Source organism: Clarias gariepinus, chromosome 4 (assembly GCF_024256425.1).
Source record: "Clarias gariepinus isolate MV-2021 ecotype Netherlands chromosome 4, CGAR_prim_01v2, whole genome shotgun sequence".
Classification (NCBI taxonomy): domain Eukaryota; kingdom Metazoa; phylum Chordata; class Actinopteri; order Siluriformes; family Clariidae; genus Clarias; species Clarias gariepinus.
In genome coordinates, this window is record NC_071103.1 from 30,570,644 (window position 1) to 30,587,645 (window position 17,002).

Genomic DNA, 17,002 nt, shown 5'->3' on the forward strand with positions numbered 1-17,002 from the left:
TGAATGCATGTTGAAACATCTTTGTGCTCAAATGTTTGAGTTGCACCAATCTCTATGGGGCAATATGCGGTTCTAGAACTGAAATATGGCCACACGATTAGGAAAGACAGCATTTCAGCTCAGTCTCAGCACCTCAAAACCCAGTGTTGCGCAACACCAAATGACCAATGACTTGCATTAATTCAAAGGCCAATAAATCTAGAGGGAACTTCGATATTTCCTGGTAATTGTGATTAAGCTAAATGCGATCATACAACCTACAAACGACTAGAAAGGAAAATTGTAAGTGATAAACTGAGTGTAAGACAACACCTCCAAAAAGAGATGTGATAAAGAGTTCATTAGAAAGGTGCACACATTGTTTCTTAATAGTGTCTATTTCACACAATCACTTTCTGTATGTGATTATGTGAATAATGTGTGCTGGGAAAAAAAATCACATGCACATACAAGAAAGGTGTAGAACATTTGTTATTAGTTGTTTTATTCATATGTGATGTTCATGTAGCTTTTTAGTCAGTGAAGCATCTGTGTCTACTAATATAGTCATTAATACACTATAATGACAAAAGGTTTGTTTAGGCATAGACATTTATATATGGGTGTTGAAATGCCATTTCAGATTTAGTCCCAATTTGCTGCTTAAACCTCGTAGGAAGGATATTGGAGCGTGGCCATTTGAATTTGTGATCATACAGCCACACAAGCGCATTAGAGAGGTCAAGAGCTGCTGTTGTCCAATGAGGCCTGGTTCCAATTCAGCCCAAAGTCTTTGGGCTTACTTTATACAGGAGCAGGAGCATAGTCATGCTGGAACATATTTGGCCCCTTAGTTTTAGTTAAGGGAAATCTTAATGCTTTAGCATACAAAGTCATTCTGTAAATGTGTTGCTTTCAACTTTGTTGCAAAAATGACTGTCAGTTTTCCACAAACTCCACGATCTGCCCAGAGCTCTGCTAAATAGTACATAATAATAATAGTAGGAAACTAGTATTCTGTAGTACATAATAATAATAATAATAATTATTATAATAATAATAATTATTATTATTATTATTATTATTGTTGTTGTTGTTGTTGTTGTTTTTATTAAAGCTTAGCCCATCATTTGTCATAAAATTGTATATAATTTTTTTTTGCAGTTTTCCTTACAGCGGATCAGACCAGACAGACTGGCCATTGCTCCCTGCAATTGTGGGAGATCCTTGATGGGTTCCTATGATCCTCTCACCATTTTGCTGGGCTATAGTTGGTCATAATGTCATGGCTAATCTGTGTATAGCTGCATTAGACTGCCTGAACCAGTAGGTTTCGGTGTGGGTTTCGTGGAGAAGAGCCAGGGGTCCGAGCAGTGCTGAAAAACACACCTCACAGCTAAAGTTACTGTATTATTGTTAATAACTGAATTAAAGTTTGCTTCTAAATAATGATTTGGGCTTAATGTGTTGTATAGATAGATAGTTAATGGATAAAATTGAATTTGAATGTTTGTTAGGTTTGTTAGGAATTTAAATTAAAGTACAGAAACCATGTTGAGAGAGAGACAAAGAGAGAAATACAGAAAGATCCCGAACAGACAGGACAGTGTGGCAGACTATTTAAGCGGTGACTGAAATAAGTAAAAGCTAAGAAACGTTGATGAAGTAGACTCAGCGGGCACTGTTTGGCTGTAGAGACGGGGCAACACACACAGTCCTGTCTGCTCTGAGAGAAGAGACTGTGCCAGAGGTGCGCACACAATAAAATAGAGACAGAGCTGCACTTCCTTACTAAATGCCCTAAATAGCACCACATTCACACTGAATTATTCACCAAATTCTTAATCCTAATCCAAATCTTATTTTATCAATTTTATAAAATCATCCCCAACTTTAATTGCCCCTCCCCCCTGACCCTGACAAACTGCGTCACCTACTGGGGGAGCAAAGAGAGAGCTGCACACTAGCAGCACAGTACACACACACACACACACACACACACACACACACCTGCCACCAGGTAAGGGCCAGTGAGTCGTCACGTCACGACACAACAGTTATATTACTAATAATACAAATTATTATTATTAATTATATATTATTAATAATATTAATACTTTTCTTTTTTCTTTTTTGAAATCATGTTCACAAGAGTCACTTTATCTCTGACTGCAGAACTAAATATACTCTTTTATTATATATACATTCATTTATTATCAATCTTGTTACACTTTTTTTTTTCTTTTTATTTTATTCATCTATTTTTTAATTTATCTACTCCTGTTATTTTCTTGTCACTTAGTTCTGAGCTTTGGCTATAGGAATGTAAATATTTGTCAGGCCACTAAACCACCTTTAAATCTTGAATCAAGAGAAATAGAGAGAAAGATAGAAAGAGACGGGTAGATAGAGAGAGAAATACACAGGGTGAACATGAATATGAGAGTAATTTTAGAAGAAGGCCAAACTGCTGTCCTCGTTGCAAATGAGTGACAATGTGAGAGACACCGTGCACACACCCTGACTAATCAGAATTTAACATCACCATTGTTCAGATAGTTACCTGATACTTGTTGTTGTTTTTTTATGTATGTTTACACATTAAGATTGACTGGCAACCATGTTTATTAACATTCATGCCAATAAAGCCTGTCTAAACCTAACCTGAACTTACAGAGAAAGAGAGAGAGAGAGAGAGAGACTCGTGTTTTGTGCGATGTAGCGCTCCCTCTGGTGGCCACACAGTGGTATCGACTGGTTGCCGAATGGAGCCGAGTCTTTCCGAAACTAGCCGCTTTTTCCGGACGTTGTTCCGTTGCAGTTTTTTTTCCGCCCTCTTTTTGTCCCAGAGAAACCCGTTCGTGCGGTTTGTGCAGAGTGTCTTTAAGACGCGCGTGTCGGAAATGAGCCTGTCTTTAATGCGCGTGTGTTTTATGTCGGCGGAGAGCAGCTGGAGCAGGAGGACAGCACAGCAACAGCCTTTGTTCGGACACAGGGTGACTTGTGCCATTCCCGGGCCACGCCATTGAATTTCCTGTGCTTGGTGGACATTAATGGGCAGGCATGACGCTTTGGACAGTGGACATACGGACACGCTAAGTGGCATGGCTATGCGTGTGTGAGACAGGATTTTTTTTTTAAATAAGAGAGAGAGAGAGAGAGAGAGAAAAACAATCACCTGCGCCTGGTTGCTTTCTCACTGACCAAGTGACATCTAGGAGACTTAGTCTTATAGTATCATCATCATCATCACAGGACACGGTAGGTCCCTCACACATCACTAACAGACATGATGTGTCTTTGGGGAGCAGAGCAGCAGTGTTTACAGTGTTCATGTGTCAGGAGAGCTCAGCTGTTTCTACAGTAACACGCACGCGCGCGCGCGCACACTGCGTTCTTTTAATAGCTACATTGTAGCAACATGCTACAGTGTTGCTCTTTTGTTGTTCATTTATGTAACATTTAAATAAATCTCTAATGTGCTTCTCTTATGTAATGCTGGAATGCACACATCCAGCCACTAGGCTGTACTAAGCACCATAACTTCTCAATCTTCTACTGAAATACTGAAAACCAGATTATTTAAAAATTTAAAAAGTATTTAAGGTAAACAAATCTATAAGTGTTCAGCAATAGATCAGGGCAAAAGATTTACCCTCCCCAGTTATCCAGGCTCGGGACTGGCACTAAAAGTGCACTGACTAGCGCACCTTCCATTGTGTCCCTGATCGGGATTTGAACCTGGGCCGCAGCAATGAAAGTGCCACCTGCTATCCACTAGTCCACCAGGCAACCCAGTAATTGGGTTCCAGCCCACAGAATTAAAAAATGTTTTTCCACCTTGAACATTTTGAAATACCCAATCATAGCAAACGTCTTGTGAACCATAATCAACAAAATCACGAGATAATGACAAAGTGTAAACAGTGCAGGTTGAAAGGCGTAGAATGTGCACAAAAGGTCACACTTAAACCAAGAAATGACTGCAGACTTCCTTCCTATTAATATATATAAGCCTTATAATATATTAATACGTAATCAGATCTTATAAGATGCAAGTGGAGAACTAAAGAGGATCGTTAATTCTTTAAAGAATGAGCAACATTTTTTAAAATATTGGCAACGATAAAAATGGATATTTTATAACATGATAATAATGAACAGATAGGATTTTGTTTAAAAAAAATATTCCATATACAAATTTAAAGTTTCATACTGTATAACCCGCCCGTCTTCTCAGAAATTCCACAGCGCTCTATAGAACTAAGTCAGAATTCTGTACGTCATCAACGTCATGGCCGAAGCTATGTAAAGTTATGCTGTCTTCAAACTGTCTACAGTATAGTGTTCTACAGGACTAAATACATTTTTCTTTTGCAATTGAATCTCATACCAAAAGTTCTATAGAATCATGTGGCAGGTTTAAAGATGTGTATAAAACTTTATTAAAGTTCTGTGGAACTTGCATCTTATATAGTTCTATAACAATTATCTAGCATTCTATAGAAATTCTGTAGATCCATTTTACAGGGGAATGCCATTGTCTGCTTGGACATTATACATTATGTACATGTTTGTGTTTTTTTTCATCAATATTGCATAAAACGCGTGAGCACACTAATGCCGAATATCTTCACCTACTTTTAAGTTTAACATGTGCTTAGAAGCTCTTAAAAGTTGTAACACATCAGGTCTTAAAGGGTTACATATAAAAACTGGCTGTGTGTCATAAGAGTATAAAGTTTCAAGGACCTCTGAAATGTATTCCAGGTGTGTAAGACACTCTATCTAATGTCTGTCTCTGTTTTCCTCTGGTTAGAATGAACAATGGTTTCATCAATTCCCAAGGTAGAGTTAATTATAGATTAGTAGGCGTGTACACAGGGCAGTATTTCAGGAAATGTTTGTAAAGCCTTTTGCCAAAAATAATTCAGAAATATAATTTTAATGAATTCTGATATAGCAGTATGTAACAAAATTGTAAAAGTGATAAGTTCAGTGTACTTCAGAATTTTTTTTCTCTTCATTGGATAGAGGAAAAGGGAAGAATAAGATGAGAAATAATATCTAAATATCTTTTTTTCCTCTCTCTTTCATTTTTCTTTGTTCCTTCTGTTCATCTGGCAGCAGTACTCGCCAGGCTCCATACCGCACAGCAGACGGCTTTTCACTGACCTCTCACCTTAAGCAATGACGTCCCCACCCTCTCCCCTGGCTTCCCCTTGCCCCTGCCCTCCTCCCCCTCCCTCTCTGCCTTCATCCCCTGCCCCGTCCTCTCCTGCACCCTCTACTGTCCCGGTGCACCCCTCGCTGCCCCCTACAGGTGAAGTAATGGTGATGGCCCTGGGACGAAAGAAACAGAGACTCTTCATTGTGCTTTCCATCCTGCCCAACCTCTTCTTGGCCTTTCTGCTGTCTTCTGACCCACTGTTGACCCTGGCATCACCCCATCACTGTCACCTGCCAGTGTCCAACCCCACGGATGAGTTTCTAAATGCCTCACTGCCCTGGGAGAAGGGTACTAGGGAAGGTGACAGTGGGGGGCTCTCCCAGTGCACCCAGTACCAGTTTGTTAATGGCACTCGCTCGGGGGTAGTGGACTGTGAAGATGGCTGGGACTTTAATGTCACAGAAGGCCTGAGGAATAACATTGTCACTGAGGTACTCTTTTAGTCATTTCAATGACTACGAAAGGGTCACTACTGTGGTGGCGCATACATATATGGGTTAAAGATGAAAAAGCTGAAAGTTATTGATGTTATAAAAGAATTAGAGCAGAAAGTTTTAATTATAATAGTTAAACCTATTTAAATTATCATTAAAGGTGCACAATTGTTAGTGAGATTTTTAGTTATGGGAACTTTTTAAGTAATAATATATCTTTCTGATAGGATGCAATACAATTTCTCATTGGGATTAATAAAATGCTCTGACAAGTATATATTTTTTCTGAATGAAATATCATTGAGCAGGATTTATTTTATTTCCACATGAAGTACCAGTCAAAAGTTTGGACACACATTTTTTTCACATTCTAGAACAATACTGGAGATTTTAAAACAAAGAAATAACATATATGGGATTACTGTATATAATTCAGTAACGACAACAACAGCTGTTATTTCGAGACCTGAAGGTCTGCTTCTTGTTAGAACAGTACTGTCAAGTGCATTTGCAAAACCCATCAAGTGCCATGATGAAACTGCCTCTTACAGGATTTAGACTTTCCCAGGAAAGCAAAACCAAACTTTCAAACCAACCAAAAAAAGTCTGTTTAGATTACCAGCCTCAAAAATCACCAGTTATAAAGACTTTATAGAGCAGACACAATCTCAATATCAACTGTTCAAAGGAGATTATTGCATATTTTTGCACAAAGTCAAATGAAAACCAGACTTTTGACTGGTTCTCTAAATATAATAGTAATAAATAAGTAATAACAGTTTAGGATAAAGCCATATAAGTTATATAGTGATTACCTTAAACACTTTTTTATCTAATGCTCATACATGTATTGCTGTCACATTTGTGAGAGTAACCGATTTGACAATAGTCGGGTGTTTTGTCATGCTTTACCCCACACTGGGTGTCCTTTCTCTAGCAGCGGTGTGTTGGGAACATAGTCTGTCTTCCACTCATTAGCATATGTTGGTCATAATTCTCTTAGCAGTTTACACCAACACACACACACTCATGGGTACAATGTACAAAATAACTGAACCGTTAAGATTATTTTGCACTTGAAGTGCAACCACATGCCAAGGTCAACAGGTAGTTCTTGGCACGCTGTAGGAATTGTGTTCATTTAAAAATCTGAGCCTACTAAAACAAATAGTGTACACTTTGAGTAATCGTTGAGTATATACACTTGAGTTTTACTTTGTTTGCTGCTTTTAATCAGAACCCTGTGGTGTTTAGCCTGTGTGTTTCTCACACGGTTTACACACTCCCCGCTTAGAGAGTTAAAGCACAGGGCATTAAACAGGCACAGTGCTTATGGAAACTTGGAAATAACTTCGTACTTCACCTAGCAACTACTGTGGATATTATGGGAGTTCAGCAACCTTAAGAGACTTTGCAGTAATGCCTTAAAGTGTAACTTCAGCATTTCACAGGCTCTGCTAAAGGTTGAACGCATTTGTATAGATACTTTTTAATCATTTTAAACCAGGATCAGTGTCATTGGCATTTTCAGGGTGGGGACAGACTGATGGAGGGAAAAAAGCAACAAAAGTTGCATTCTCATCATAACTACTAGATGCCATGTAAACTGCTTAAAAACTTGTTTGATGAGTTTCCACCCAGACTTTTTCACATGCTTTGCATTTTTCTTATATACACACCACTGCGCACAGAGAGTTCTAGATAGGATCTGGTTGCCATGCTTCAAACTCTGAATTATACTCAATTTATGATATCTCTCTCTATATGTATATACTGTATATAGAGAAATTATTTATATATATATATATAATTATGGAATCTGAATATTATGGAATATATATAAATATATATATATATAAATTGAATTTATTGGTTTTTTTTCAGTTTTAGATTATTTTTTACCCTATGTAATAAAGCAAACAACTAATTCAGATTAGATCGTATCAGCTAATCAGAGGAAGGGACTTGTAGTTTTTTTATTGGTTCATTTTGTGGACTTTAAGTAAGTAAACTATACCATCCAATTAAAATAGCAGCACTACATCACGTTATCCATTCATTTTCTCACTTCCTGTCTGGGTGACTTCTGTCTCCGCAGTGGAATCTGGTGTGCTCTCAGTATTGGCTGGTCCCAGTGGAGGAAGTGTGCTTCATACTGGGTGTCCTTATAGGCTGCCTAGGCCTTGGATATGCTGCTGACCGGTGAGAATCAGCGCAAGAACACCAAAGATCTAATTACCTTATGTTTTAGCGTGCACATTATGACGATAGTAGTACATTACGATGATGCACAATAATGGCTGCAGTTATTACTCTGTCAGTGTAGAAACACAGTGTTTGGTATAATGTCCTGGTGTAGGATGTCTCCGTAATGATTTGTCCCTTCCTCAGATTGGGCCGGCTAAAGACCCTGCTCATCTCTCTCTCTTTGTCTGTGGTTTTCGGCATACTGGTGTGTGTGTCTCCCTCACCCCCCATGTTCATCGCCATGCGGTTCTGCTTGGCTGCAGCCACTGCTGGTGTTTATCTAGTGCTATATATCGCACGTAAGTAAAGTGCATCTTAAAGGAAACATTAATCAAACGAGTTCTTCTGACATGTTTGAGGAGTGCCAAAAACGCAGAGGCCATTAGTTTCATAGTTGATGGTTTGAATAGTAATTCATGAGAGGAGATGCTATCAGCATTGGCATGAAATGAATAAGGTATAAAACACTTTAGGAAGTGATGTACAGTAGGCAGCATGGTGGTGTAGTGGCGGCCAGGCACCTCTAGGTTCGAGGGGCGGGTTTCCCACCTAAGTTTGCATGTTATCCCCGTGCTTGGTGGGTTTTTTAGTCCAAAGACATGCAGATTCGGAAAATAATCATTTTCAATTTGCAGGTTGTGTGTAAGTAATAGAGTGAGTGTGTGTGTGCTTCAGCCGTGCTATGGACTGGCACCCGTCCATGTTGTATTCCCCTGGGATCGACTCCACAGTTACCATGACCCTGTAGAGCAAAAGCTGTATGAGAATGAGTGAGAGGATGTGATGCAGCCTCTAATACTGTGACGCCCTTAAAAGTTAATCATTTTCTAATAACCACATGTCCTGAAGTGTTTTCTACCTTGCAATGTTACAATACTTTTAACTAATTTACAAAAAACCCCACACATATTTATCTGTTTATAGTAACAATTAAACTTATGTAAACATCTTGAAATTCAGTTAGTTGGTTAACTCATTCAGATTACAGCAGCTACAGTAGAACATGCACTGTACAGCTATTGTCCGCCCCTACCAGTGCTCTCTTTTTTTCTCTTCCTTTTTGTTAATAAGATAAACACAAATAAACACAGCTTTTTATGTTGCAGAGAACCCAAAGACCTCAAACCCTGAAAACTTTCTTAACCTCTTAGCCATGACTCTTACAAAGCACTGACACCGCACCCTCCTTTCTCAATAGTTAAATACATAAATTCTTTCTTACAGAAAAGTTCCTATCATTTATTATAGAATTAAAAAAATTCTTATTATGTGGAGCATCTACCAGAAATGCCCCAGTTCCAGTTCTTGTTTTAACTTATTTAAAATTAAATTTTAAAAATCCATCACTGACTAATCAGATGTAAGATTCAGCAGTCCTGTGTTAGTAATAAACTTATTACACTATGTTCATGTACTTATGTATATATTGTTATGGCTTCTTTATGACTGTTGATTTATGTACAGTATTTGCTTGTTTTGCTTTTGTTGTTGTCTCACTGCTTAATAAAAGGTTTGGAACTGTGTGACCCTTCACTGCGTCTTTTGGTGACCATGATCGCGGGCCTGACGACGGTTGCTGGGGAGCTGTTATTGCTAGCACTAGCTGTTGGATGCCCAACATGGAGAGGGTTGATGGGAACAGGAGCAGCACCTCTTTCTCTCTTCCTCTGCTACGGGTGAGGGACGTCTGGGTAATGTTACAGCTCTGAGCTTTTGCACCCGGTCGGTTTATCCTAGTTAGGAGTGGAGTTGGTCGGCTTATATCTATGAGCTATTTATATAGCTATCTATATAACACTGATCTCAGGGATTCCCCCAAGGTGTGTTTGCTAATGCTCCAGCTGAAATAAGTCTCAGTTAATGCATTATGTCATACCTATAATTACCTTTATTTCACTTCACCTCCTAATGCACCAGTTAAAGTGTCTGTACATGGGCTACTGCTGAGCCCCAGATCAGCAGAGCTGAGCAACAAGCCAGGACAGGGGATCTTCTTATATGAGGTCACAATAGGGGAAAAATCTAATTAGCTTGTTTAAGCCCAAGCCAATAGAAAAAGGAAAAGAAGAGGAAAAAAAAGACAGATAATGGTGTTTTTTTGTGCACAAGCTGGATACACAGCTGAATGTCTAAAAAAAAAAAAAAAGACTAAAAAGTGAATTTTACATAATATTCCCCCTTTAAAGGAGGGCAGGTTACTGGTTATATGCATTCCTGACAGAGCAGCTCGACAATCATAAACCAGTCACTAGAGATGAAGAGATTAATACAAACTGAGTGCTTCTTTAAAGTCATTAAACTTTATCGATTTGAAATTCCCTCAGAAACATGAAGACATTAGCCAGTGTCGATTAGCACCTGTCTGTAACAGCAGATCAGCTTGGTTTCTATGGCTTACCCGACCTCTCTGCTAGCATTAATGTGTTGATTAATATTATTCCACTTTTTGCCTTAAACAATTTGTCAACAGTCATATCTGTTTGCCTGTCCTTAGTATTCCAGGTGTCTTTCCAGAGTCTCCACGCTGGCTATTGCTTTCAGAGAGAGCAGGTGACATGAGCTCGTTTAGTGAACACAGTGAGCGTCAAAGAGAAGACGACGGCTTCACAGGTCCGTTCATGAACACTGCTCACCACCTGACTAGTTTACAGTCAAAACACTGAAGTCACAAGGCACTTGCTGTGAAGTGCTGCTGATTTGTTTCCACTAATGCTTTGGTGTGGGATAAATAAAGGTAGAATGCTTGTAGAGTATCATTTGGTGTAAATGTGACCTTTTATGATGTCCCTGTAGAGCTGGAGTCAGAGTCCCTGCAGACTGGTCGCCCCTACTTGTCCTTCCCTGAGCTACTCCAGAGTCGAAACATCTGGAAAAACATATGTGTGCTGGGCTTTACCTCGTAAGTCAAAATTAAATGTCAATGTTTGTAGTTAATGAGGCACTTCAGGTCATGTTGGCTCCTCGTAGCTCCAAAATCACGGATCCTAAGCTCAAGTCGGGGTCGATGTGGAGTCACTGTGCATGTTCTTAATTTTTGGGGTTTGGTTCTACATCTCAGAGGAGCCTGTAAGTGGATTGGCTATTCTGAAGTGTGAACACGTGTATGCATGTGTTTGAGGTGCACGAGTAATCGAAGTAGTCCACTAAAATTGATGACCAAATTAGTTGGGAACAAATGTAGTTAAATATAGTTTAGTTGATGTCATTGCATGTTTTTCAGACTCCAAATGTTCTGACATGTCAGACTTTCACTGAAGTCAAGTTCAGTGAAAAGTTCATTAAAACGCATTATTGAATCTTTGGCTTTATTCTGAGTTAGCACATGTCAAAAACAATCTCAAGGAAAACTTTTAAAAACCTAAAAATGAAAATAATATTAAGAAAACAAATTGTAATTGTTTGATTCCTAATCCGATTAGTCAATTATTTCTTTTAAAATTCTTAATAAGCATTAGTTGCAGCATCACTGGGATGTACTGACCTCCAGGACACACCTATTATTATGATTTTAAAATAAAGAATAGAAATTTGCAACTTCTTCCTTCCTGTTTTTATTCTTTCTCTCAGGTTCATCTCTCATGGCATTAGTCACTGCTACAGTTCCTTCAGGGGTGATGTCCGAGGCACCGCTTCCAGTTTCTATTGGACCTACCTGCTGTCTGTCTGTGCAGGAGGTGGAGCTTGGCTGTTGCTCTGGGCAACAGTGGACCGGTGCGGTCGTCGTGGGATCCTCTTGCTGTGCATGACGATGACAGGGCTCGCCTCTCTTATTCTCCTGGGCTTGATGGAGTGTAAGTGAGATCGTACTGATTGAAATGATGGTTTTGAAGTTGAAAATGTTGAAATATGATCAAAGCGATTGTCGTCATGTCATGAACGTTCCTGGCACAATGTTGCCATCATGTGGCAGAGCGGTAGTACACCCACATTCACAGTCTGTAGTAAATGCCTATATTATATAATCGATTTATCATTTACAGGATCCAAAGGTCAGGTTCTAGAAATATTTTCCTCCTTGTGGATTTAATGATTGTTGCTGTTTCTGTCTGTAGATCTAAGCGAGTCTGCCATTACCGTGTTTTCTGTGATGGGCCTGTTCTCATCACAGGCTGCCGCCTCTCTGTGTGTCCTCTTTACTGCTGAAATCATGCCCACCATCATTAGGTAACACTTTATTTAAACCTCTTCAATGCCTATATGCCTATTAGATCATGATTTCACATTCAGCCACAGAAATAGTAAATTAATTATTTTTATTGTAAAAAAAGAAAAAGTTTTTTAAAAATTATGATTAAGGATGACTTGAATGCATTTAAATGTCATTTAGCCTGTGGGTTGAGGGAACCTTAGACCAAGTAAATAAAATAAAATAAAATAAAAAATAGGATGATTCAAATCTATTTTAATTGAGATATTTGTTTGTAAATAAATAAAACCATTTTAATATGTAACAGTATTTCTGCAGCAATTAAATTAAATTAAATATTAAACCATGCACATTTTCATTGGTCCTTTCAGGGGAAGCGGTGTGGGCACTATCCTGGCTCTTGGCTGCGTGGGTCGCCTTAGCTCTCCTCTGATGGATTTGCGCAACCACTACGGCTACTTCCTGCACCACGTCGTCTACTCGTCTCTCGCCCTGCTTGCTGTTCTGTCCATTCTGCTGCTTCCGGAGAGCAAACGCAAGCCCCTGCCACAGACGCTGGCTGATGGTGAGCAGTACAGACGCCCACCGCTAGGCCGGAAGAGGAGGGACAACGTTCCATTGCTCGCCACTCCAAATCCAGAGACCTAGCCTTCTTTGTGGACACACACATACTGTACACCTGTTCACCTCAGCCCTTCCCTCAACTCTCATCATGTCTGTGTGGCAGAGGATGAGAGAGGGCACACGGGACAAACCTTCTTAACCTCCCATCCTGTAATCATTCCTAACGCGTAAATGGAGCTGCAGCATGCTGAGTCCGTCCAGGCTCCTGCTGGAGTGCGAAGGGTGAGAAACTCAATGGTATGGAGAGCCTCTGTACACTCTAGTATCCCAGGGAGCTGCTCCAGTCACTGCAGTGAGGGCCAGTTTCATAAACGATGCAACAGGTGATAACTCTAGAAAAGTAACACACCAGACAGATGACATCACAGACACAATACAAGTGTGTATGGCCCATATAGCACTTAGTGACAAAGCATCTAATTATATCAACCCCACTTCACAAAGGCAAGGGCTCAAAATACTACAGGCGTTCTGTAAATACCCTAAAATACTCTGTTTGAACTGAAATAGGATTTAAAAGGTAGGGAGGAAATAGAAGTATGCTCCTGCTGGCCTATCAGCACAATAGAAAAACTTCATTGCAAGTTCTTCTGTTATTTATCAAAAGGTAGTTTATAATAACATTATGGTACTGATCATTCTGATTTGTGTATGCTGGACTGTGGCATGATGACAGAGAAGGATTTTATTTGATTTGATTTTATGCCACACAGATACCGCTCCTGTAGTACGCCTACAGACACTTGAAGGAAACAGGACTGAATCTTGCACTCAGTTTTAGTGTGCAGGGAAGAAAAGAACAAGCGCTATAATTTCTGTTTGGTCATGCTCTGAGCACAAATGTGAAAGAGTGGCCAAAAAAAATTGAAGGAATGAATAATGCAGCTTTGTCTTAGCATCACTGCTCTGTCAGTTTGTTAGTTTGTTTTAAAAATTGCACTTAATTCTCTATTGGTAGTAATAATAAGAGAATTAATTATTAGTATAATAATTGCTAAAAAATACTTGACAGTAGTAACAATGACTGACTGCTTATGATTATTTACGTGAAGTAATTCACATGCTGTAATTATGTTAATAAATCTTGAACCTAAGTTTATTGAAAATAAAAGAAAAAAAAAGAAAATTTGGCTCTGTCTTTGTATGAATGTAATAAAATCCGACCATGTGATGGACGGGTGAGTATTGTTGTTATTAACACCCCACGACCTCACGACCCTGACCAGGATAAAGCGATTACTGAGTAAGAATGAATGATAAATATATAATATACAACTATTTCTCTTTGAAACATCACACCAGTGTTTACTGACATCCTTTTGAACAAAGATTTGCACATGTTATTGTTTTAAGACATTGTTTTAATCTGAAACAGCTGAAGTAGACCTGGGCTCCCTTATGCACTGTGGGATTAGGGAGTAAGATTATTTAAAACCTTTGGCAAATAGCTGGACGCTCCTTTTGCTATGGGGAGGGGTTTGGGATCTATTTTGAAATGCCATAAAGCATCAGACAATGTTTTATTTATTCACTCTATAATAAGTCTATTATGTGTGTATAAAAAATGCAAGCCATAAAAGGCATTTCAAAGGAATCATTTTTACCAATGCAATGATTTTCATTAGTTCTATTCATTTTGGTCAATGTTAATATTTTGTTACAATATAAAAACCTGCCTAAATGCTTTAGGCTTTATAAACAATGGTATTGTGCTATTTTGGTAAGGATAGTGATTCATCCTGTTAAAATCTCAGGCAGCAGCACTCCCTCTCATGTGGTGTGGTCAGTCAGCCAGTCGGCTCCGTTATGACTAAGTTTGTCTTACTATTTTTGACTAGTTCACCTATAACACACATACATGCAGCTTCGCATCTTAAAATCAGAACATTTTTATTTACTAAATATAATGAGTTTAACTTGCCATACATTCAGTAACAAACCATACAAGCATATATTGTAACATGGTCAACCAGTTAGGAAATGGGTTTAATGATTTGGGATGAGCAATGTAGAGGGAATCAAGAGATTTCTTGGAATTCCTGTGGAACTTTGCAGTAAAGATCAGCAACATGTCAAAGAAACATTTGCAACACGAGATTTATAAAGACAGAGAAGAGAGCCTTATATCTGTTCTCATATCTCTGACTGACTGAAAAAGAGTACAGAACAAAGCATTTTGGTCTGCTGTAGACAGGCAGCCAGAGCCAGTATCTCAGAGAGTGTGAAAAACGCCTTCAACAAAAGGGAGAACTGTAGCAATCGACAGCTGTGAGACTATACTAGTCAGATAACATTCTGGCTTTTAAGAAGCCTGCTTTAGAAAAATATGACTAGGCTAAGATCTGAAGCCGGAAACATACTGAAATAAGCTTTTCGGATAAAACAACGGCCAGAAAAAATACACATCCTATTCACGATGGAAAAGCTAATTCACTGAAATTTTTTTTTATTAATATCATCTATACCGCTTTCTTTAGAAGTGGCAATCGAACCTGCATCCTGGAGGTGCTGACCACTGTGCCGCCCTTAAGAGTTTTGTGAAAATGAATTAATTTCTTCTACTTTCTAATGATTTTTATTTCTGTGTAGAAAGAGTTAATGAATGCAAGTTGCAATTTTAGAAATCGTCCTTTTTTGTTAATAAATAAGCCTAGAAGTACAAAAGTCTTTTTTTTTTTTACCTTAGATTAAGTGCAGGATCATGTCTGGTTTGACTATTTCTTAAGTGAAAAGTTTCTTTGCATTAGTTACAAGCAAAGCACACGATTGCAACTCCATATACACTCCTTCATACTTGTTAATCCATTAGGTCAGCTGTGTAATCGACTTGAATGCTCATTCTGTCCAGTCAATTCCTAGTTCACTTGGGACAGCTCATTAACGTTATCTCATATTTCTTTGACAGGCAAAGGATGTATAGAACAGTTCTCTGTAGCTAAAGAGGGTATTAAGGAGAACAGTTTTAATAGTCATCATTGACACTTAGAGAATTAAGTGGACTGACCTCTGCCTTGTTGTTGTTATCACTTAGTAAAGCATGTAAGGGTTTCCATTTCTCTCACTTGGTAAGGCATGTCTGCTTACTTCACACTTCACCCTATTAGATATTTCATTCTAAAAATAAACCTTTCCTCATACTTCTGTGCAGTGATTTGCTGGCTAATATTATTCGTTTAAATGAACCAACTGTGTACTAATGCACATAGAAAGGAAATAATTTCATCAGTACATCTGTTGATTAGAATAATATTTGTACCAGCAAAGTGCAAAACATTTGCTCTTCACATTTCCAAGTGTCATCACTCACCAAAATAGAAATAGGCAATTGTTTAGTCAATTGACTTTGAAAATAATTTCCCCCACTGGCACGACCAAATACCCGGTACCCAAAAAGGGCATCCAAATCTATGTCCTTACCATGGCAACTTTGGAACGAGAATTGGCACTATTAGACTTTGCATACTGTTTTATTGATTATCAGCCATGTCCTCTGACACAGCACACACAGCAGATCACAGTAACATCAGCCTTTACCATTATAGCACTTAACAGTCACCCCCAACCCAGAGTGACGTACAGAAGTGCATTATAGTCTCCATTTGTCTAAGCATACTGTATTATCAGGATAAATGGATATTTAAGAGGAGTCACCATGGCATAAATCAGTTACCATGCCCAAAAAAAAAACAATCCAGAAGGGATTTTTTTTACATTAGTGCTTGAATAAATATATTACAGAAAAAATAAATATTGCTAAGAAATACTGTATAATGAAGAATAAAGAAATGACATTTGTAACATTTGCCTTGTTTTACATGCTTTTGCTGGCTCTGACCACAGCTGCACTAATATGGGTGTGCCATTGTGTGCAGAGGAACCTGTGCTACTCAATCAAACACTGTCACCCACCAGGAATGTTACTGGGGTTATGTGTATACTCAAGGACAAAACAGTGGAGTTAACCAAGCGCCGATAAGATGAGGAATAATGTCAACAGCTGTTGATGGACCTCGGGTCCCGCTAAGTGTTGTTAACTATGACAGATCTCTAAAGCCATTTCAGACACGCGGCAATGTTTTTCTTTCCAGTTTAAGGCGTATTATTTGAGCAGGGGATGAGTCACCGTTTAAATACATGACGGTAGTCAAGTGAAAGAAATAGCTTTATAAAAATCACTTTTTAAATCTAATTATTTTAAAAGTCTTCTTTACAGGTGTTAGCATAGGAAGGCATGACATGTGACATGTGACCTGTACGGAAAAAAAGGTTAAATGATGTTCTGCACTTGTAAATTGAATACATCTGTTTACGAACCAAATCTTTCCAAAGGCTGCTCCTACC

The 17,002-nt window shown here is 38.6% G+C and overlaps 1 protein-coding gene and 1 long non-coding RNA gene across 4 annotated transcripts in view; one reads left to right on the forward strand and one right to left on the reverse strand.

Annotated features, from left to right (window-relative positions):
• Window positions 1-2,772: 2,772 nt before the first annotated feature.
• Window positions 2,773-16,822, forward strand: slc22a17 (solute carrier family 22 member 17). 2 transcript variants are annotated; one of them, XM_053494122.1, is made up of 10 exons: window positions 2,773-3,240; window positions 5,107-5,640; window positions 7,742-7,845; window positions 8,035-8,189; window positions 9,401-9,566; window positions 10,385-10,500; window positions 10,684-10,789; window positions 11,458-11,681; window positions 11,943-12,054; window positions 12,409-16,822. In XM_053494122.1, exons 2-10 carry the CDS (start codon window positions 5,170-5,172, stop codon window positions 12,683-12,685), a joined length of 1,731 nt encoding a protein of 576 aa, XP_053350097.1. In that variant the 5' UTR covers window positions 2,773-3,240; window positions 5,107-5,169; the 3' UTR covers window positions 12,686-16,822. The 2 variants fall into 2 exon arrangements, with proteins under 2 accessions (XP_053350097.1, XP_053350098.1); XM_053494123.1 differs by having other exon boundaries at window positions 5,110-5,640.
• LOC128520093 (uncharacterized) overlaps window positions 12,855-17,002 on the reverse strand; it is a 37,892-nt gene continuing 33,744 nt past the window's right edge. For both annotated transcript variants that reach the window (XR_008357907.1, XR_008357908.1), the window contains one exon: window positions 12,855-12,993. This is a non-coding gene — a long non-coding RNA (uncharacterized LOC128520093). The remainder of the gene's footprint in view (window positions 12,994-17,002) is intronic.

What these genes read in the sequence shown, in the direction of transcription:
- slc22a17 (XM_053494122.1), top strand. Translation starts at nt 5,170, where the DNA reads ATGACGTCCCCACCCTCTCCCCTGGCTTCCCCTTGCCCCTGCCCTCCT. An exon ending in AGAAGACGACGGCTTCACAG is followed by an intron (nt 10,501 to 10,683) that starts GTCCGTTCATGA and finishes ATGTCCCTGTAG; the next exon opens with AGCTGGAGTCAGAGTCCCTG. An exon ending in TGTGTGCTGGGCTTTACCTC is followed by an intron (nt 10,790 to 11,457) that starts GTAAGTCAAAAT and finishes TCTTTCTCTCAG; the next exon opens with GTTCATCTCTCATGGCATTA.